This window comes from Rutidosis leptorrhynchoides, chromosome 1 (assembly GCF_046630445.1).
Source record: "Rutidosis leptorrhynchoides isolate AG116_Rl617_1_P2 chromosome 1, CSIRO_AGI_Rlap_v1, whole genome shotgun sequence".
NCBI lineage: Eukaryota > Viridiplantae > Streptophyta > Magnoliopsida > Asterales > Asteraceae > Rutidosis > Rutidosis leptorrhynchoides.
In genome coordinates, this window is record NC_092333.1 from 619,755,894 (window position 1) to 619,778,408 (window position 22,515).

General features: G+C 34.3%; 2 protein-coding genes across 3 annotated transcripts; both read right to left on the reverse strand.

Moving 5' to 3' along the window:
- Nucleotides 1-6,774: 6,774 nt before the first annotated feature.
- LOC139885552 (villin-4-like) lies at nt 6,775-17,092 on the reverse strand. Of its 2 annotated transcripts, none has more exons than XM_071869309.1 (24): nt 16,968-17,092; nt 16,362-16,495; nt 15,718-15,817; nt 13,886-13,954; nt 13,491-13,727; nt 13,228-13,405; nt 13,026-13,158; nt 12,763-12,925; nt 12,526-12,673; nt 12,299-12,399; nt 11,720-11,875; nt 11,577-11,645; nt 11,435-11,503; nt 11,193-11,330; nt 10,982-11,014; nt 10,716-10,863; nt 10,581-10,591; nt 10,361-10,501; nt 10,149-10,274; nt 9,991-10,059; nt 7,930-8,254; nt 7,646-7,845; nt 7,419-7,559; nt 6,775-7,182 (listed from the first exon to the last, which is right to left on the reverse strand). In XM_071869309.1, the coding sequence occupies exons 2-23, from the start codon at nt 16,415-16,417 to the stop codon at nt 7,446-7,448; spliced, it is 2,784 nt and encodes a 927-aa protein (XP_071725410.1). In that variant the 5' UTR covers nt 16,418-16,495; nt 16,968-17,092; the 3' UTR covers nt 6,775-7,182; nt 7,419-7,445. The 2 variants fall into 2 exon arrangements, with proteins under 2 accessions (XP_071725410.1, XP_071725409.1); XM_071869308.1 differs by having other exon boundaries at nt 10,982-11,110.
- A 2,094-nt stretch (nt 17,093-19,186) lies between these two features.
- Nucleotides 19,187-19,891, reverse strand: LOC139848412 (uncharacterized). Its single transcript, XM_071838152.1, has one exon. It carries the CDS (start codon nt 19,889-19,891, stop codon nt 19,187-19,189), a length of 705 nt encoding a protein of 234 aa, XP_071694253.1.
- Nucleotides 19,892-22,515: the final 2,624 nt, after the last annotated feature.

Consider the following 22,515-nt stretch of genomic DNA (forward strand, 5'->3'; position numbering starts at 1 on the left):
GGCACGGCATGCGCATATGGTTACGGGAGCAGACGGAGCTGGAATCTCTGTAGGGTCCACGTGTCCATCAATAGTAGCCACTGGTGCAGGCGGCTGGCTGCTAGTCCCGGAAGATGAAGCGCCGGGATCACTCGTGCGTATCAGGATCGGTGGATCGGCAACGGTGGTAGGTGGGGTAGCTGAAGAGTCTAAACTGCCCAAAACGATAGCAGGTGGAACATCCGACATCTGAACAAGGAAAAATAAATTTTCCATGTCAGTAAGTCATAAAGCAAGCACGTATTAGGCCAACAGTTTAAATCATGTATATCAATAAGTAGCATGGCAATAATAACGAATCGTACAGAAGTAGCATGCAATCGAAAGCAAGTGATATCATACGGTAGTGAAATCATATAGTAGCATATGGCATATAGCAGTAAAAGTAAGCAGCAGCATGCAGTAAGTTCAGCAGAAACACGTAAACTAGCAAGTTGTAGATTAGTCCTATTAGTGAATCCTACTCGGGTCGGTCTTAGACTCACTAATGCAACCTAATTCCCTAAAACCAATGCTCTGATACCAAATGTGATGCCCCGTACAAAACCATCGTGTACGAATCATCAACAACAGGATCATTACAAGGTTAAGTACTACATGTTGTAATAAAAGAAGTTGCATTCACGATAAAAAGGTGACGTCATAACTAACGTCAGTTGTTTTACACCAACAGTATGCTTCTACGAATAGCAAGCATGAATAAATGTATGTGACCCTTAGGTCATTACAAAACATAGTTCAAAAGTATTAAAGTCTGAATGCAAGTTAAACAGTTCATGCGGTGATAACACTAGAGCAGCGGGTGTCTACGGCAAGACTAGCACGACAGCGGAAGCAAATAACCTTAAGCACCTGAGAAAAACATGCTTAAAAATGTCAACACAAAGGTTGGTGAGCTATAGTTTAAGTATAACAGTATGTAAGGTAGGCCACAAGATTTCAGTGCTACAAAGAGCTTTTCAAAACAGTATGATAAAGTATATGTTAACCGTGGGCACTTGGTAACTAACTTAACGTTTATACCCCCTGAAAGTACACTTGGCAAGTGCGTATGTCTACAAAGTATTAAACACTCGTTAAATGCTAGCGCTACTAGCCCGAGTGGGGATGTCAAAACCTATGGATCCATATCTAAGATTCGCGTTCACCGGTTCAAAAACCAATGACTAAACGTTACCGAGCTAAAGGGAATGTTTCTGCCGTTATATAACCCACACATATATAAAGTTTAAGTACTCGTGCCTAGTATGTAAAACGTAAAATCCGCATGTATTCTTAGTTCCCAAAATAAGTTAAAGTAAAAAGAGAATGCTATAACTCACAATGATAAAGTAGCGGTAAAATATGACTCGGAAAGTAAGCAAGTAATGAAGGTTGTCCAAACGGGTCCTCAACCTAAGTCAAATAGTACTAAGTCAGTAAATCGTCCGAAAAGGTTTAAAAGTATGTAAATAAGGTCTTAAAGGTCATCATCATTCATCATCAAACAAAAGGTGTAAAGTAGGTTTCGTTTATGAAAGTAGTTTAAAACAGAGGCTGACTTCGATCAGTCACCATGGCCTCTACCCTTACTGAATTAAGGAGAGACCAGTGGCCATGGCTCCGTAGATGAGTCCTTTAAGTGTGGTAAAATTTATAGAAGCAAACTCGTCTTCGTTTGACCGTGGCGACGGTCTAAGTGCGAGTAGGTCAGAAATTTCTGCACAACGTTAAAGGACATAGTGACGATCGTAGGGCCATAAATCCTAAACCGTAACTCGGATTAAGACGAATCCTATATGAAAAGTTATCTACTCGAAAAGATCTATCTGAAAATCAAGGTTACAGTAGCCCAGGTGTACTGGTCTGTTACAGAAAACAGAGAACAGTGGGCTGTAAACAGAAAAACAGAAAAGTAGATGGGTTTCGGTGGGTTCTTGGTACTCGATGCTTATCACGGTTCTCATCCTTGATGCATATAGCTTCAAGTGTACAACTCGTTGATGTGTTTGCATCATCTTGACCAAGGTTTGACCATCATAACCCAAGTGCAAGTCTAAGACATGAAGCACAACTCACTTAAGTGTTGCAAGTGTTTTGATGAACCAAAGTTTCATCAAAGTGTTAGATTTAGCACATACATGAAATGTAAAAGTAATACTAACTAGGTTTTGACAATTATGACACAAGTGTGAGTCTAAGACATGTAGATCAACTCACTTAAGAGTTGTATGAAGTTGATGAACCAAAGTTACATCAAGGTCTTAGATCTAACACTTACATGAACTTTAAAAGTAAAAACAAGTTACAAACTTGGAGTAAACTTATGAAATCAAGATCTTAAGTAGTAGAACATAGTTCTTAGTTAGATCTTGAAGATCCAAGACTCAAAAGCCTAGATCAAGCATAAGTGTACAAAGTTATAGTTAAAGAAGCTTATTTATGTGTTCTTGAACTTTCAAGTTAACTTTTAGTTCAAGATTAATGAGATCAAGACTAACTTGTAGTACTTGACCATTTAACTAACAAACATGAAATTAAAGTGCATGATATAAAGAGATAAACTAAGTAAATAAGTAAAAGGTTCATGGTTGTTCATACTTTTAAAGATTCAACCAAAGTTTGATCTTTAAGTAAAGTAAACATTAAGTTACTTCAAGAACTACAAGTATGATTTTAATCAACACATGAACTTGCAATCTTTTAAGAAAGTGTATGTAGAACATATCTAGTAAGTTTATGTTCTTATTGTTCTTGTAAAACAAGATAAAAGAAGAATCAAACTAGAAAGTTTATTCTTGTAACATGTAAGTAAGTAACAACAATTAACAAAGACAAGTAGTTAAACAATAATCAAGAACAAGTAACAAATAACAAATGATGATGATGGATGATTTATGGTTTCGGTTTTGTTAAAGAAAAAGAGAAGAAAAGAAGTCCAAGTTGCTTACAAGTTTAGAGAGAATATGTGAGAAATGTTTGAGAGAAAGTTCAAGTATTTTGTGTGTGTGTTTTTGAGAGAGTAAACTAGAGCAAGTGAGTAATGAAAAAAAATGAAACAACACACCCTAATGAGGGCCATATGCGACGGTTCAGCAGCAAGGGGAGGGGAGGGAGTTTGTTTGTTGGGTTCTTGCATGCTAAAGCTAAAAAGGGTGGATAAAAGAGATGGTTACATGGGGATTAAGAGCAAACTAGATTCCATTTGTTAACTAACTAGTTCACCTCACTAAATGATACTTACAAGTGAATGACATGGGCTAACTAAGTCCATTAATAATGTAGGGTGGGCTTATAAGCCCAAAGTCATAAGTCCATAACACTAATAAAGCCCAAGTTCACTTAATTAACAAATAAATCCAATTAAAGCCCAAGTAATTAACTAAAAACCTTAGTTAATTAAAATGATTAATAAAACTAATCATGAATGTAAATAATACTCTAAAAATATTATTCGTGAAGTTTCGTGTGTCACAAAGACGTTTCGGGCAATTAAAGTCAAGTACGGGCGATCACGGCAACATGTAAATGTAATAACATACATTCGTTTAATCACACGTATTAATAATAATAATTATTAATAAATAAACGTCGAAAAATCCAGGGTCGTTACAGATATGGCAGGAAACAAAGATAACATGAAGTCCACTTCTGGATATTTGATGACTTTCGCAGGGGGAGCGGTTTCATGGCAATCAAGGTTACAAAAGTGTGTTGCATTGTCTACGACCGAGGCTGAGTATATGGCAGCAACAGAAGCGTGCAAAGAACTATTGTGGATGAAAAGGTTTCTACAAGACCTTGGGTTTAAGCAACCACGATATGTGGTTCTTTGTGATAATGAGAGTGCGATTCATTTGGCTAGAAATTCTATGTATCATAAGCGGATAAAACATATTGATGTGCGGTATCATTGGATTAGAGAACGTCTTGAAGATGGTTTGTTTGAACTTGAGAAAGTTCATACCGATGATAATGGTTCCGACATGTTCACAAAGGCTTTAACAAGTGAGAAGCTCAAGGTATGTTGCTTGATCGCCGGGATGGCGATTCCTTCTTCATAATTGGAAAGGGGGAGATTTGTTGGGTTTTATTTTTTGGTTTCCAATTATGTTAGGAAGCCCAAGCCCAACAATTTAAGGCCCAAGTTGTTGTTTGACCTAGTCAACATCTGAGGGCATCTTTTATCTCATGTTTCCAGCTATTTTTCATAATAAGAGTGCAGAGAGATAGATCAAGAAATAGAGTGAAACCCCAATTCCCGTCTACAGTGACAGCAGCCCAGTAAATCGACGATCCCCGGAGATCCAACCGTTGAATCTTCTTCAATTTTGGACTGTGTCTTCCTGACAACAGGGCCAACATTTTCAACCGTTGAATTTGTCTAAAGAGGTCTGTAGGTCGTGATTTTTCTGCTGGAACAGAGAGCAGTTTTTGAGTGAGATAATTCCTCTTTTGTCTTTTAGGTTGTTCATATACTTGTTGATTGTTGTAGTTCAAGAGTATGATGATGTTGTATACCTCTAGATGATCTAGAGAAGACCTATTGTATTGTTCTCCTTGTTGATGATAGTGAAGTTTAAGTGGCTTACGAGTCCCGTGGTTTTTACTCTCGATTTTGAGGGGTTTTTCACGTAAAAAGTCTCGTGTGTATTGTGTGTGCTTGATTATTGCTTAGCTACTGATTTGCTACTGTTTTGGTATTGTTTAGCTACTGATTTGGGTTGGATTTGGTATAGCTTGTTTGTTAGCATCCTCACGGGTTCATACGGGTCGAGAAAGTATTGGTCAAACGGGTTTGTTTCCGCTTTGTAGATTGTCCGTTGTGATTTATTTTCCCGAACAAGGTTCAAATAATCAAATAATTTGAATGGCCCATTTAAAAGGCCTATGCAATTTTCTATCTATTTATATATTATGGTGAAATCGTTGAGGCAATGATTTTGGATTTTAAGTAGCTAATTTGCAAATCATAGAGTTAAAGAGATTAATTTATATGTATTGAAATTGAAATTTAACATTTGTGAGAGCTCATTTTTTTTTTTTAGTCTATAAAACATAGGCTTCTAAATTATTGAGACAACTCTAATTGACTAGTGACAAAAAATACAAAAGAAGGTTGCTCCTCAATGAAGAAAAATTTAAAGGTTAATTCTCATACCAGCGTTTTTAGTTATACACAAGTGAATGTATTTAAAGGTGATACATAGTATAATAATTTAAAAATATTCAGTAGTATATGATTAAAAAATGATAGTGTAAGAATCAGTACCCCAAAACTTAATTTAATGTTAGTGCCAAAAACTTGATAAGTAATTATTGTTTTATTTAATATATTGTTACATATTACTCCGTATTACATTACATTACTTTACTGTATAAGCTATTTGCGGAAGTTAATAGCACGACCTGATTGGTCGCATTACTATTCACTCTCCACTTTCTTTTTCTTTTTTTTTTATACTTTTTTTTAGTTTCTCCACGATATATACAAAACTTAAATTAGAAAACACTAAATTAAAGCAATATACTTATAAGAAAAGAGAGGATTCTAAACAATCTTTGTTTTTTATATTTGTGTTTTACGTAAATTGGCTTATGTTTAAGGGTTATTTTTTTGTGCAAGTATTTTTAGCAACTGAATTACGCGAGTTTGATTTGTTAAATTACACATGATTAAATTATGCAAATTTATTTTGGTAATATTTGCGCAGCGGAGCGCGCTAACCATTTTTCTCGTTATAACCATATATGAATGATAAATTAATAAATATCTTACCCAATCATGATATTAATCCGTGTTTCAAATATGATAATAATAAAAATACTAAGAGGTGTTTGGTTAGAAAATGATTATTTATAATTTATATTTTTAAATCTAATATAAATAAGGGTATATTAACTGAAAAAGCCCCTTCTTACAATGTTTTATTTATAACATTTTGCCCAAAAAGTTTCTCTTTGTTTCGAAAATACCCTCGCAATTCGAAAATGTTTATTTCAGTTTACGAATGGCCTAGATTTTCTAGATCATGACCAAGAAATCTAGCCAATTTGCAAATAGAAGGGAAAAATAATAATAATTACGATTTGCGTAACACATTTGCAAATTGCCAATAAGTGGAACATAAGAATGTATAAAGTTTTTGCAAACATTGAAAGATCGTATCTTTTATTTCGTAGCTCTGTTTTTTTCCAACATTCTTATTTTTGGATTAGTACGAGTAACTTTCGGCTAGGTTTCATATGCACACATGATATATGAATGAAAATGCATTTATGAAATTCGGATGCATATTTGTGATGAAAGCGCATTCATTATATGAAATTGTTATATGAAATTCATGTGCAAATTAAACCAAATAAATATTATAATTCTTGTCAAATCTTAAAATAAAAACTTGTCATATGATTGTATAGGGTAGGACACTAAGACTCCTGTAATACTCTAGTGATCAATCATATGAAATTATAGAACTTGACAGAGAAAAAGTAAATTAACGTGATAGACTAGCTATAAATATCATGTTGCCCCACAATTGCTATCTAACTAGGAGGAAAATACTACCGAAGCTTGGCTTGAGTGGTATGGGGTGAGATTCAACTTGGGATACTGCCAACCCAGATTCGATTCTCACTCCAAGCGGTCTCTGGGGGTTTTAGCAGGAAAATATGTAATACCACAGCGTCCTTAAACAATGAACACTGTCACACAATCCAAATGAAGACAATGATGTATACAGTATAAAACACACAATCAATTTACTATTATCAACTTTTACAGGTTTTTACAATCAGCTTGTTGTCCTGTACACATCTCCATCCTTTAGAGTACAATACAATCTATAAAATGGTTTGCATCCGCAAACCCTATAGCTCGGTTTATATCATATTCATATCAACAATAATGAAATGAATGAAGCAAGAAAACAACCAAAAATGCAAGCTCACACAAAAACTGAGACAGAAAGGAAAAAGTAAAATAAGATTGAATGATGAACAAAACTACATTTCATACCGGAAGATATTAGAGTTTGACTTAATTACGCAATTGGAATCCGACTCTCATATCAACCGTAAACCAGCTTCTTGAGAGCAGAAGCAGCTAAAAATGCACCGATGCTCTCGCTATCACACTAAAAGACGAAAAAACTGGGTCGCCCACTGCAAAAAATATTGGCGAACTACAATTAGAACTTAGGATAAAGCATATTTTCAACACAATAGATCATTGCTTCAAATATTATAACTTTGTCTTATATCTGACACACTAGCTATTTATAATCCTCCAGACAAAACTGTTTCGGGTCAACTGAATTCAAACGACCTGTTTTAAGCTGAACCCGTTACCCAGCCTGCCCAACCCGCTTAAAGTAACTTAAGAGAATTAGAAGGCATACAAATTTGATATTTAGGCTGAATAGAACTCAAAACAGCTGAAGCGCCATTTTTAATTTATTTTGCTTCCACTTTGGCAGCTTGTAGAAGGCTTCTTTGGTCATTCCAAACTTCTCTCTGAACTCAGCTGACGACAGGTATGTCTGCTCAAAGCAAATATCTATTAGATAACAATAACTGATGTTTTTTCCTTTAATATAAAAAAAGTTCATAAATAAATAAACAATACCTCTCTCTTGGTTACATCAATATCTGCAGCAGGGTCGGTAGATACTGTTGTAAGTCGTTCATATGGGTACAATGTGAGCCCTTCCTCATCTTCAACTTCATTTTCTTTAACATCTTCTTGTATTGTTAATGATTCCATTTTACTGCTCATCGAGTTTTCCTTGGAGTTCAGCTCGGTCTTTGGTGGCGATTTGGATTGAGCTTTACACATGGCAAGATAATAACAAATCTCAGTACTAAAAAGTAAAAACACATGCTTACTGTATATAACGAAAGAAACCTTACGTTTAATAGAACGGGGCATGAGAGGTTCTCGTGGAGGTTGTTCGAAAGTGGCGGTAAGCGATGCTATTGCAGTGGACCTAGAGGGATCGTTAGAGGAATCAGTGGGCCCAGATTTTGGATAAGGTTTTCTCACTTGAGGAGGGGGAGTAGATAGGTTCCTTGCGTTTGCGTTCTCAAATGTGGAAGCAAGAGCATTAAAGGCTGGAGATCTGCCTCTGACACGAACGCGGTCTGGGCTAAAAGAGACACTTCTTGAACGTTGGGGTTTTTCAGTTGTCGCTACTGACCTCCTTTCGTGTGATACAGGTGCTCGCCTTTTTGGTTTCTAATAGTACAAAAAGTAAGTTATTAGAAAACTTACACGCATGCACAACAACAAACAAATGCATGTACATGTCATATGCAGCAAAAAGCCAAATGAGCCACCTTCTCAGATATAACAAGAAAAGCTGGAAAAGTGGCTCGGGTTTGAACTTGTCAATTTTTGATACAAGTCGAGGTGGGCCAGATTTGGTTGCGTTGCCCCCACAAACACCTTTTTGTCCATCTTTTATAACTAATTGATGTGTTCATGATCATAACAATAATACTTTTAAAAATCTTTGGATAAAATGATTGAATAGATAATGTCGATTAAAAATAGACTTGAGCCGATTTTTAGGTTATTCGACCGATATGACCAATTTCCCTTCTAGCTAAAAGTTTGAGACAAAAATGTCAAAAATTGATCCTTTCATAAGTATGTGTTGAGAATCACCACACCCTTATTATATATAACATCCAATTCACAATGCAATAATCCTGTTAGTATTAGTAATATGTAAAGTAAATTACTTTTTTACAATTAAGTATATTTGGTAATCAAAATTGATTAATTAAGTCATTGTATTCTCAAACATTGTCCAAAAATACATACTTCAGCATTAAAAAATCAATTAAATACTTGCACTTTCACAATCATATCATGTACATCAATGTTTGTCCAAAGCTAACATCCATTGACAATTTGCAAACAAAGAGGGCAAATGCAATAACACGTATTAGGAGATAAAGCTAATAGAACAATGATTATTGATGATACATTTTATGTAAAACTTAATCAAATCCAAATTTGTAAGAGATGCAAGTCATGCAATTATGAGAGATTTAATTATGTGATTTGATAAGTTCAAGTATGTAACTGAAAAGGTTTGACAATGAAGTGATATTTCTATAATGTATATATGTGTTGTAGTTTCTATGTGAAAAAATTGCAGTAAAGAAGCATTATCTATTCTAACTCATAAGAAAAACAGATATATATATATATATATATATATATATATATATATATATATATATATATATATATATATATATATATATAGTGGACCAATCCATGGATAAGCACTAAATGGGGTACAAACTGGATAAGTAAAATTTCAAATTTTTTTTTTTTTTTAAAAAAACAATCCTTTAATATGCAAGTAGAAGAAAACGAAAAAATTTTAAAAAGTTTTTTAACAAAATCGTTCGAAAATCGATGATGAATGGTAAACATCGATGATGAATGGTAAAAATTGATGATGAATGGTAAAATTAACCATTCATCTGGTTAATTTATCATTCTTTTTGTTCGCGATGAATGATAAAATTAATCAATGCTAAAAAAAAAAGCAGATGAATGGTTAATTTAACTATTCATCTGTTTATGATGAATGATAAAAAAACAGATGAATGGTTAATTTAACCATTCATCTGGGTTTTTTTAGCATTGATTAATTTTATCATTCATCGTAAACAAGATGAATGATAAATTAACCCGATGAATGGTTAATTTTACCATTCATCATCGATTTTGAAAGATTTTGAACTTTTTTTTTTATGAAAAAAATTGATTAGAGGTGCATTTTAATGCAGATTTATGAATGTAAAAAAAAATTCAAAAAAAAAAAAAAAATTTATTTTGCTTATCCCGTTTGTACTCCTTTTAAGCTTATCCATGGATCGTATATATATATATATATATATATATATATATAGAGAGAGAGAGAGAGAGAGAGAGAGAGAGATGTTGCTTACATTATTCAAAGTTGGACGACCTCCATTTTTTATTAGCGATAGCTTCCTTTGGAACGAGTTTCCATGCATCTATAGCCACGATCACAGATTGAACTCGTTTAAAACAGTATATTTACATAGTACACTTCAATTTGTGATTGCATAAAGTAATCACTTACTGCAGATTTAGTTGAATCCCATGTGAAGAAATGTGTAAAGAACTGTGGTCCACTTCCCTCCGATATAATATACAGTGGAGTTTCAAGTGATAATTTCTCAAGAAGAAAATCATGTTTCAGGAACTTCTGTTAAATTTTCAAGTGAATTAATAATTTAATAGAAAAGCAATATGCAACTCTAGTAAATTTTAACTGAAACCTAAAATATATACCTCCCCAATAACTAACGCTTCTGTTTTAAGTTTCTGATCAACCTGCTGCCCTACCCAAACGAAGATGCTTGAATGACAATCAAGAATAAATATATCTTCAGTCATTAAATCATCCTGGTTGAAATTGTAAATCTCAGTGACCTGCATTAAGACCGCATAATATATTATCAAACGAGGAAAGACGATAAATAAATGGAATAATATGAGGTGTCATACATACCTTCAAGTCTCCTGAACCAACACGAGTGCCAGCAACAAGCAAATGAAACAGGAAGAACTTAATCAGTATATTTTAGCAAGTAACAAAAGGGTTACGGCATCAAATCTGGTGATATTAAGAGGTAAGGGATTCAACCTTGTATGAATGTACAAGAGAACAAATGGGGATCACTTTCAGCATCTCTTGCAATCTTTTGACTCGGGTACTCAGACTTTCCACCAATAATTTCCCAAAAAAGTTCTGACTCTGAATCCTCCTTTTGTAACTTGGACTGCATATTTGGCTGCAAGTATCATGCATAAAAAGTAATAAATAATTAAAAACATGAGCAAAAAGACTAAATAAATTCTCCAGATCATCAAATATGTATAATAAAAGTTGTTATGGCAAGACTTTTAAACCTTTATCACATCCAGTTGCCTCTCGACAAGTTCCTGGACCTCGGGGGTTGTTAAATTTCCAATCCATGTAAAAACAGAAGAACCGGAGAGTAGTATGTAACAGTAAGAGGAGTTCAATGATGACGCCACCTGAGTCAGATAGTAAATAGTATATTCTATTAAATAAAATTACCAAACACGCATATTATATAACAGTAGGAAAGTAACTTACAGGTTCAACTTGGATTGCTTGCATGTTTTCAGGTCCAGAGCCCTGAACTCGAAATAATGCAACCCCATCTTCTTTATAAGTTTCATCAGGTAGTTCCTTTTCTGATATAAAAGTCTTGTATCCATCACTTACACCGCCCTGAGAAGTCGTATATTAATATTCGTGACATTAAATGTGACAAATGAAGGAAAAAAAAAACTAGTTTTTAATCTTTAAAATATGGCATCTGGGCTAAATCACACCTTAAAAACCACAAAGCTTTGGAAGATAGCAAAGAACAGAACAGGTTCATTTCCTTCGAAAATTTGCAGCTAAAAAACCATAAAATCAAATTATCAGTAGAAACAGACATTTTATATGAGATTAATGATTAAGACAATCAACCTGAGCAGCCATAAACTTGAGTGACTCAATCATCTTATTTGCCAGTGAGGTAGCAGAAGTCCGTTCTTTCTACATCACAATGGGGGAAATTATTAGGTTGATTTAACAAAAAGAAACGATTTTCAGCTTTATAAACAAAATACCTCAACACTTTGTCTTCCGAACCATGTCCCTATAAGGCATTCATCTTGATCTTCTCCAGGATATGAATATTGGAAGACATAACATTCTCCACTGTAAAACTTTGACTGATCAGGGACTGGAAGAAGAATCTTCTCTTCGCCATTTACACGCCAAACCTGTGTAGCGTGTCAGTGAATACGTCAGCATGAAACCATGTAACAATAACTAGTTAACTACACGTCCATTATGTTAGAGGTAACAAAATGAGCAGGTTAAGGTTGAAATGCGTATGGATTGTTCATCCAGACTCTAGTATTTTCTATAATAATTGTGTCAAATATGATCACACTCTTGGTGACTTTCGAGTTGTTTGATCCATAATCTTTAGACTGATAAATCGACTGATAAATCTATTTTTTTTACCAGTTATAAAGTTAGCATAACCCCCCAATTGACCCTTTTATAAGTAAGTGGGTCAATATATCCACAAATGATTTTATGTATAATTTATAAGTGGGTCAGTATATCCAAAAATGATTTTATGTATAATTTTATATTCATTGAATACGGCAAAAAGATAATTGTAATATAACCAGTACCTGCAAATTTCCAGTACAATCTATATATGGTTGAGGTTCCTCCTTAGCAGGGGCAACTTTGAGTAGACCCTTCACATTGACCCCTTGGCGCTTTAAAAGTGCTAAAACATCATCCAATAAGGGGGAAATGATAATCATTAACAAAAACATTACTTGCTGCACAAAAGCAAGTGTATGGTACAAATAATAATACTCCATTTATTTTTCTCCATAAAAAAACCACTAACCCGCCACTTTGCCTCTACCATCTTCAGAAACAGCCACCTCAGTTGATTGAGGCCATGCAGCAAACTTCGATCGGAAAGTTACAGTTTCGAAATTCTCAATTACACGGATGATATGGGACTTTAGTCTATCTTGACTACGCAAGTATTCCTATGTATATAAGCCAACATCAATAAAAGTGATGAAATTTTTTTTATGTAAGAAATATAAAAAAAAAGTGAGTAGATGAGATTATATACTTCTGCAGCTCCACTTGCAACTTTTCTATCATCAAGAGATGTACTTCTTCCCATCCATACATAAAGTTCCGGCCCGCAATCCAGAAGATAACATTTATTTGTATCGAGCAAATTCTTTGTCAATGATTCAGCAACAACAGGTTCTGTCTGCCCCTTCTCGACACTTATATATAACAAAATAATTACATCAAATTTTACCATCTGATCAATATTGTTAGGAAATTATATGCACGGGCGTACATAAAATGAAGAGAAGGTATTACCACAAGAGTTGAGTCGGAATAGTATCGGCACTTTTGATGTTATCTGTTACTGTTTTCCTGGGTAGTGGAGCAAAGCCACCAAAGAAACCCCAAAACTCCCCGGTTTCAGCATCAGACATCAATTTTCCATCCTCTATTCAAAAATTAGAATTCCGTTATAATCATCGATCAGATCTTAAGTACTAATATAACTTTTACTTACCAACAGTGGCGATGTCACATTTTCCATCATGATAAGTATCTTTAAGATGTTGCACAACCTCTAACGCTTTAGCGCGTTCTTGAATGCATGAATTGGAACCATTAAACTGGAATATCTTATTCGCTGTATCCAAGATAAATATGTCATCATGATTAAGTGATGATCGAGCAAAAGGAACCTGCCACCAACAAAGTAAGATTAAGATAATGGAAAAATACAAATCGATGATTTGTAACAGCAGAGCAGTAAGAGCACAAACTTGCCTCTTTTACATGAACTACGTGCTTTCCTTGGCAAGTAAACATACGAATCTTGTATTCTTCAGGTTCAACGTGCTTGAAACCAGATGAAACTCCACCTTCTTGAGGTATAATGCATGGTTTAAAGTAGGAAAGGAACCTTTCTGTTTCATGTCCTTGTACTTCACGATACTGAACAGCGCGTCCTCCAAGAGCTGCATCGAGTTCAACCGTCTTCAGGGCTGCTGTTCCAGCTTCATCCTGTAACCGAATAAAATAATCATATTCAATTGAGTCATTGATTTGAATTACATTTGGGAAACGACTAAGAGAGACGTGTATTAGATAACGAATGATTACAGATTATATAACATGTATTTAATGAAATCGTGAACAGATGATTTCAAGCGAAAACATACCTGACTGGTATCTTTACCTAGCCAATAATGGATGTCATGACGTAATGCGCCACTTTTCAAAGCAACAGTCTGCAACAAGAATGCAAACTCCAAGATTTAAAACCGAATATATATACCAGAGAGAGAGGAGGAGGGGGGGAAGGAGCATTCCAATAAGAACATTCTTATTTTAAGTTTCAGTAAAAATGAATATCAACTACTAGTTTTCACATAATTTAAAATCTTCCCCCTCTTTTTCCTACTTTTCCCCGCTTTTTCCGTAACAGCTTTTTCATATGGTTTTGTACGGCTGATATTATTCATTCTTACCAAAATTTAAAATAAGAACGTTCTTACATGAGTGCTGCCCATATGTAGGTGCAATCATGTAAGAGCATTCTTAATCTAAGATTTGATAAGAATAAATATCAGCCACATATTCAGATGCAAACGCGTAATTATATGAAATTCAAATCCATATTTTGATCCCACTATATGATATTCGGATGCGTATTGTGGACGCAAGCACATTTATTGTATGAAATTTGGATGCACCATGAGTCAAATAGTTATTCTTACCATATCTTAAAATGAGAATGTTCTTACACGAGTGTTACCCTATATACATATGCATATGTGTGTGTGCGTATACAAGTTATAAATGAACAAGAGAAACAAATCTTCTTCAACAACAGATATGAAGTCCAACTAGAAATGTGCAACTAATTGCAAGGATCACGTTTAAGTCAATTTTTCAAACAATACAACCTATTTGCCAACAATCTTGTTCTAGGAATGATTGGTGCTAGTAATTGCTGTCCAAAAGTGTTCTCCTGGTTGTATCAATTATTAAGAGCATTGACTCTCTAGACTTTACTCTAGATCCACCGAGTCTGACCTTTGGCCAACTAGATCTACCAAGTCCGAATCCACCGCCATACAAACTCTAACAGGGTAGAGCACTCCCTGAGGGAGAATGGTGTGGTCTCACAAGGAGTTATCGCAATAAGACGGCTTAGAACCTTATGCAGTTAGACCGCTTACTCTTTGGTAAACATAGAAAGGTCGGTAACCAACAGGGCCAGCCCTTGTGGTTTACAGTCGAGCTATTCTATTTTAGTACATTATTGCAATTTGTGTGGGATGAATTACTAACATATCGTTGCTTCAGATTATCGAATCATCGGTAGACATTGTAAGGGTGCCAACCAAAGTCCCACATCGGTCATGGGACAAAACAAATGTATGTATATAAGTCTAAGGGGAAGTCATTCTATTACCAATTGGTTTTAGAATAAGGATGGACTCTTGCGATGTGGTGGACGACGCAATGGGTGCACCCCGATCGCACGCAGCGACGTGGCACACCCTCGGTTAAGTGCAACGATGAGTGGACCCGGCTCTCGTTCGAGGGGCCCTAGCAGTATGTATGCTTAATACATACATACTGGATTATACAATAATCTATTTAGTGAGGAAAACTCCAAGAGCATCTTTTAAGAAACATTTATAGAAAACAGGGGGGTCGGATTACTCGCCATTTCCGGGTATCCCGGGAAAACCTTACAACTCTAGATGTAGATATATGTTCAAAATTACTGATTTACTGCCCTATAACAATTCTAGTAACAATACTAGGCTGTTGATGTAAAAATGTAAAATATTAAGTTACGTATATGGTATTTATCCAACCAAAAAAAACATATAGTAATACCATCAGGATTACTACAACGATTCAAGTGGAGATAACTAACAGCGTAAGATATAACAATGAGAAAGTAAAGTTCTTTCATATAAGTAATAATACAGAAAAAAGAACACTTATGCATATGTACAAGGATAAGAGAACAAACCTTTAAAATAACATAAGAGTCCCCTGTAAAAAATTTGCCATGAGAAGACTGTGGAATAGCCACCGGCTTAAAATTCTCGATACGCCACACTTCAATTCCTCTATAAATTGGTTAGGAAATAAAAAGAGACTAACATTCTTAATCATAAAAGATTAAATCATATGACATATAATGTACCTATACATGTTATGTAAATTCTATCATTTACAAAAGAAAAAATATACATACAATAAAGAGATAATGTATGTGGATGCCACCCAAGTAGTCAACTTTTTTCTTTATGACCACTAATGTATTAAAACTAATTTGAAGGCCACCCAAGAATTAATCTTGTCTATGCGCCGATTTTGACCTAAACAAACAATTCCTGAATGACAAAATGCATAGAAGTTTTTATGAAAGCCGGCAACATTAGCCTATTACATTCTGACACCTCACGAAGTTACGTATGTTTTTAAAAAAATAGCAAGGCAATTTACATCATTTGGCATGTATTTAATCAAAATTTGTACAAATGAAACAAGAATTATACTTGAGTGGCATCAACAAAAATATACTCTAAAAAAGATGCAATCGGATTCAATATAACATCTCTATATTAAAATACAAATGGCGATACAAGCTCCTACTAGAAAAAAGGATACGCTTTTTGCCCAGCTCCTTGAAATGCAGGATCCAAATCTCTCATAGAAACTGACATACTGGTTTATTTATAAAAATTCAGAATGTCGTTTTTAATAATCACAATCTGAATACCGAGACGTAGTCCAAGAATCCCCTGTAATAAATAAAGCTTTAAACTTTAAACACTCGGTGCTCGTCTACATAATCAACAAGATGATAAATGGCGCAAATGTATCGATTTTTGCAGGCAGCTCATTGGTATTAAAATGACAAGCAAGTCAACAAGAGTCAACATTATTTCAAATACACAAACATATAGTAACTCAATTTCATGTGCAAGTTAGGCTCAAAAACAAATGCAAAAGTATTAAAAAAATACAGCTCTAAACCCTACACTAACACAAACTTCAAGGTCTTAGCGTCCCAATATAACAACAATTCAACAAAATCAATCTATATACTTACTGTAATGATTATCATCAACATCAAGTTTCAGTCACAAATTCTAAACCAAACATTATCGAAACACGCATCTAAATAAACAATCGTGCATCAAATTAGTTGAATTTTACAGATCAGGTGACGTATACAATCATGATTACAGTAAATATAGAGTTAATTCGTACCTTGGTGTAGAAGTAAGGATCGAAATTGATTTTTAGATCCAAAAATGGAAAACTGAATTGTTTGTTAAATTGAAAAGATGTTGGCCGAAAGAGAGAGAGAGAGAGAGAGAGAGAGAGAGAAAGAAAGGGAGGAGAAGATGGGGAGAATGATGGATGACAGGAGGGATGCGTGCGTGCGTGCGTGCGTGCTTGTTATCACTGATGTGAATGTTAATGGTGTTATGGTAATTGGTAATGGAAGAAAGCTTTTTTTTTTTTTTTCGTCCGGTCAAAGATAACAGTATTTACTCCGTTTCTTTGTTCTTTCAAGACAAAATTTCATTCCTCGTCCCTGAACTTTACATCAACTTTAACTCCCTGTCCTTTTTCTTTTATTTGTGCATCCATCGTCCCTAATGTATCAGAAATACCTCGTCCTCCCGTCTATTTTCTGTCTATTTTGCCGTTACCCTCCTATCACGTGCAAAGCATGTGAGGGTAATTTTGGAAAAGGGACTAGGAATGTAATTTTTGTGTTTTATTTATTTTTTTTTATTTCACTTTAATCAACAAGCACCCATTTACATGTTCCTCCACCAACTAATCTCAGGCTTCTTCTTTTGTTTTTCATGGCTAAATGAAGGAGATAATAAGAAGTAAATATCTTTTTCTTCGATTTGCTTCCTCAATCACCATTGATTAGGTCGCCTTCTTCTTCAATCACCTTCGATTAGCTTCAAATCCTCTAAAAACGCTTTCAGATCTACTACAAGATTCATATCTGTAGGATTTTGATGGCGGCGGTTAACGGTGGTAACCACCTGCGACGCGGCGGTGGTTACAGTAGCAAGTGGGTTTGAGTATTTTGCGATTTGATGATGATGAATCGTGTTATTATATTTCTTGATGAAGATGAATTTTGTAATTTAGTTTGAGCTTTGTGGCCTAAAAATTTTATCAATAATATTTTTGTTGAAATTCAATTGAAGATGAGTTTTGTGACCTAAAAAATTTATCAAATTTGAGGTATCTGAATGTTACTTTGATTATCCGTGGTTCTAATTAGGCAAAAAGCTATTTTTGTGATAAATAGTTTTGCTTTGTATACCTTCAGCGCTATAATTAAATTTCTGTATATATTTCTTACTTATAGGGTCCTTAAAGATTACTTCTTTTTTGTTAATTTAAGATTATTATTATGCCTGATTAATTTGTACTGTAATTTAGAATACATTCAGGTTTAAGTAATGTGTAGTGTACATCTTTATGGAGTTGCAAATTCACCTTCTTATGCTATCAGTAGTTGTGATCCGTTCTTTGTAACCTCCGACAAGGAAAACACATATGTTTGTTGTATGAACAAAAAAGTATTGCAGCAAAAAATTATGTTATCCAAATCAGAACCTAATCGGAAGGACATGACATCCTTGGCATCAATCCCAAGCGGAAATTGAAAATAGGCTCCAAGGTAACTTAATTCCTTGTCATATCCGAATTTGTTATTGAAATGCAGGTACGGATCTGAACAACGAAACTATTTGAAGCAATTAGGGTTTGTGTTGATCTATTGATTAGGTATAAATGAGAAGAAGATGAATGGGAAAAGGAGAGGTGTTAATATGAGAGAGAATGGAAATGGAAAAGAAATATGTAAAATGACGAAACTACCCTCACATGCTTCGCACATGACTACACTTAACGTCTGAATTTGACATAAAGTAGACGGGAGACGAGGGATATAGAATTGTGATACATTAGGGACGAGCGATGCACAAAAAAAAGAAAAGGGATGATGAGTCAAAGTTGATGTAAAGTTCAGGGACGAGGAATGAAATTTTGTCTTCTTTCAACTCCGTTTCTTTCTTAATCATCTTTTTTCTTTACTCAGTATTTTTTTAATACTTGAGGTGTCCGAATATTATTACTTTCTAATTTCTAATACCATTAGAGCACGAGGTGTCCGTGTCGATTTTTCAGTGTCGATTTCAATGTCCATTTTTGACACTGAAATTGACTGACAGTCTGTATGGTGGAGGTGTACACAGTGTCTATTTCAGTGTCAATTTCAGTGTCCATTTTTTTTTTTAAATTGATTTTTAAATATTGTATTTAACTAATTTAATATAAAAACAAAATAATTGATTAAAATTCATAAAATAAACTATTAAATTTATTAAAATTCATAAAATAAACCATTACATTTATTAAAATTCATAAAATAAACTAGTACGTAATAAAATTCATAAGTCGTCACGAAGATCCCACAAATGTTCAACCAAATCAGATCGTATGCCTTCATGCACTTCTCTATCACGTAACTCCCTTGTTCTTCTTGCACGAGCGTCACACCTATCGATCCACGTACGTTGTATATGTTGGACGGGCTCAACTACCCAATCATTCTCAGCAAGGTTGTATCCATTATCTTCGATAATGATGTTGTGTATCACGATGCACGTGTACATTAGTTGTCTCATTATATTCACTTCGTAAGCTCGTGCGGGTTGTTGAAGAATATGCCAACGGCCTTGTAGGATCCCAAACGTTCTTTCAACATCTTTGCGAGCGCTCGCTTGTTTCTTTGTAAAGTAAGTACGTTGTTCGTCAACGGCACTTGAAAATCCCTTAACAAATGCCGCCCAAGTTGGGTAAATACCGTCAGCTAAATAATACCCTCTGCTGTAATGAACCCCGTTTATTTGATAAGGAACGTCGGGCATTTCCTCATTAAGCATTGAGTTGAACAAATCACTAGTGTTTAGCACATTAATATCGTTGTTTGAACCCGCTACACCAAAATACGCATGCCAAATCCAATTATCATACGAGGCGACCGCTTCAAGCATAATAGTTGGGTAACTGTGATCGTCTCGCATATACTGTCCTCTCCACGCAATCGGACATTTTGCCCATGCCCAGTGCATACAATCTATACTACCCAACATGCCCGGAAAACCATGAATCCTTTCATGACATTCATACAAACGGTGAATGTTGTGACGATCGCTCCAAATCCATATGGACGAACACGTCATTCATCGATTTCATTGCGAGATATTTGACCTCTATATGATACGTTTTGTAAACATTGCATTCTTTTGAAAAGGCACACCATAAATGAATATTTAAATCAAAGGTTTTCGACATCTGATGATTTCTACATGTAGACAATCACCGTAAATAATAGTTTACAATAGTACTTCCTTTGACAATGCAGTCAAAATAAGATACATGGTGATGATTTTGTGAATGCAACGTTTCCTTGAAAAATATGCCATGTACGACTCCATGCACATAGCTTGTCTAACATATAAGCAAACAGCGGAAGACTTCTAGGAAACCTGAGAATAAACATGCTAACAAGTGTCAACACAAAGGTTGGTGAGTTCATAGTTTTAGTGTTTCGCATAATCTGTATATAAAAGTGGATCACAAGATTTCAGTTGTTTCATCCAGAAACGTTTATCAAAAGTTTGTCAATAGATTCTACGTAACAGAGCACCCTGGTAACTAAGCTTTAACGTTATAATGATAAATACCCCATTCGTTTTAATACACGCAAACCAACGTGTCCTAAACTCAAATAACACATGTCCGTTAAAAGGCGAGCGCTCTAGCTCGGACGGGGATGTCAAGCCCTATGGATCCATATACTGTTATTCGCGCCCACCAGTCCATATCCTATGTACTGGCAGCTACTAGTTACCAAAGCTAAGGGATTTTCGGTTCAAACTCAGTGTAGAATTAAGTATGTACTTGTATCCATTGCGTTTAAAATAAATTGCATGTATTCTCAGCCCAAAAATATATATTGCAAAAAGCAATTAAAAAGGGAGCAAATGAAACTCACCTTAGCAGCATATAAAGTTGTTCACCAAAATGTGACTGAAACTCGGATTACCAATTAATCGTAGATCTCAACCTAGAGAACATATGTTGGTCAATAAATGTCTATTAAGCTATGTCAGGTCATAGTGTATCACAATCCTAATGCTCGAGATCGAAATCGACATATAATAGTTATCCAAAGTCATTTCAAAAAGTCAATTTTGACAATAGTTCAACAAAACGAGACGTGCCTTATATAAGGATTCATTTACTCGGTTGGTAATATTTAAAAGTTCACTTTATCAGTCTCGTAAACAAGTTGTTTAAATCTTAATTGCAGATTCAAAAGCAATTTCAATTAACGTCAATCATAATTCAGTTGATCATATCTTTTAATCCGTTCATCGAAACTATTCGATATCTAAATGAAAAGTTATTGATTTTTCGTCAGCTTTCCAAAAACATGTATATCATATACCTTTTACCAGTAATATATGTATTTAATTAGTGATTCATTATAAACTGTTTAACGACGAAATTTAGCATACAAGCATATATAAATATATATACTCGAGCACTAGACATGGATACATAATTAATATATAAAAGATAAGATATGAGTGCTTACGTATCAGTATTGAGATTCAATATTGTAGGAAAGTACGTAGACGTAACGGAGATGATAAACACTATGTTTGATTCACAAATATACCCCCGAACATTACCCATAACCTCCTTGGCAATAACCCATAATTTCCTTAGCTCTATCCCGCTTGAAAACCATTTTGAAAGTGACACGCTCATAACCTCGTCATAGTATTTTATGTATAATACTAATTAATAATATTAATAATAATAAGATTAATAATAATATTAATCTTAATAATAATAATAATAATAATAATAATAATAATAATAAATAAAATAAATACGGAGTAATATATGATTAGAGAAAGAAGTGTGTGAAAACTGAGCCTAAAGTCGAGCAATTTATAGAACCTTTTATGAAAAAGTACCCCATGCGATCGCATGGGATTTGTGCTTCAAGGCCATGCGATCGCATGGCACCCTGGGACAGCTCACAAATTTTTAACTTCTTGTTTGTCGACATAATTTTATATTATATATATAATATATTTAATTTATATAATTAATTATATATTATATTAAATTCACAATCATAGTTGTCTTGTAATTTTTGTTCTGATAAGTCGTACGTCATCACTCGACTTATGTCCCGGTTCCGGTTTTTCAAATGTCCTTTCGTACGCTGAGAAAACTTGCATTTTACGTTTCGTGTCACGTACCTTTGTCAAAATATAGCCTTAAATTATCCCTAAACTATACCACTCAAAGTATATCTTAAACTTTCGAGTATTTTGGTCATTTACTTCTATAAATCATCATCTCGCTATTTGTTAATATATATAATAACAATTCGTTTTTATGACCAAGTTAATATTATATTTTATCGTATTGTTAAATATATATTTTCAATATTAATAAACACGTTTTAAAATACATATCGTAAGTTATTCATATATCTAATTCCAACAGTTAATATTCCTTATTATTGTATGTGTCCAAATTACGTTATTTAAACAAACACTTTACCATTTATTCCGAATACCGTTAAGGATGAATGATTTCCCAAATCAACGTGGACCTCACGACAAAGACCCGTAATAATATCATAATCCTTAAGGGGCTCATTAAATATCTTTTAATTCAATCGTTTGGC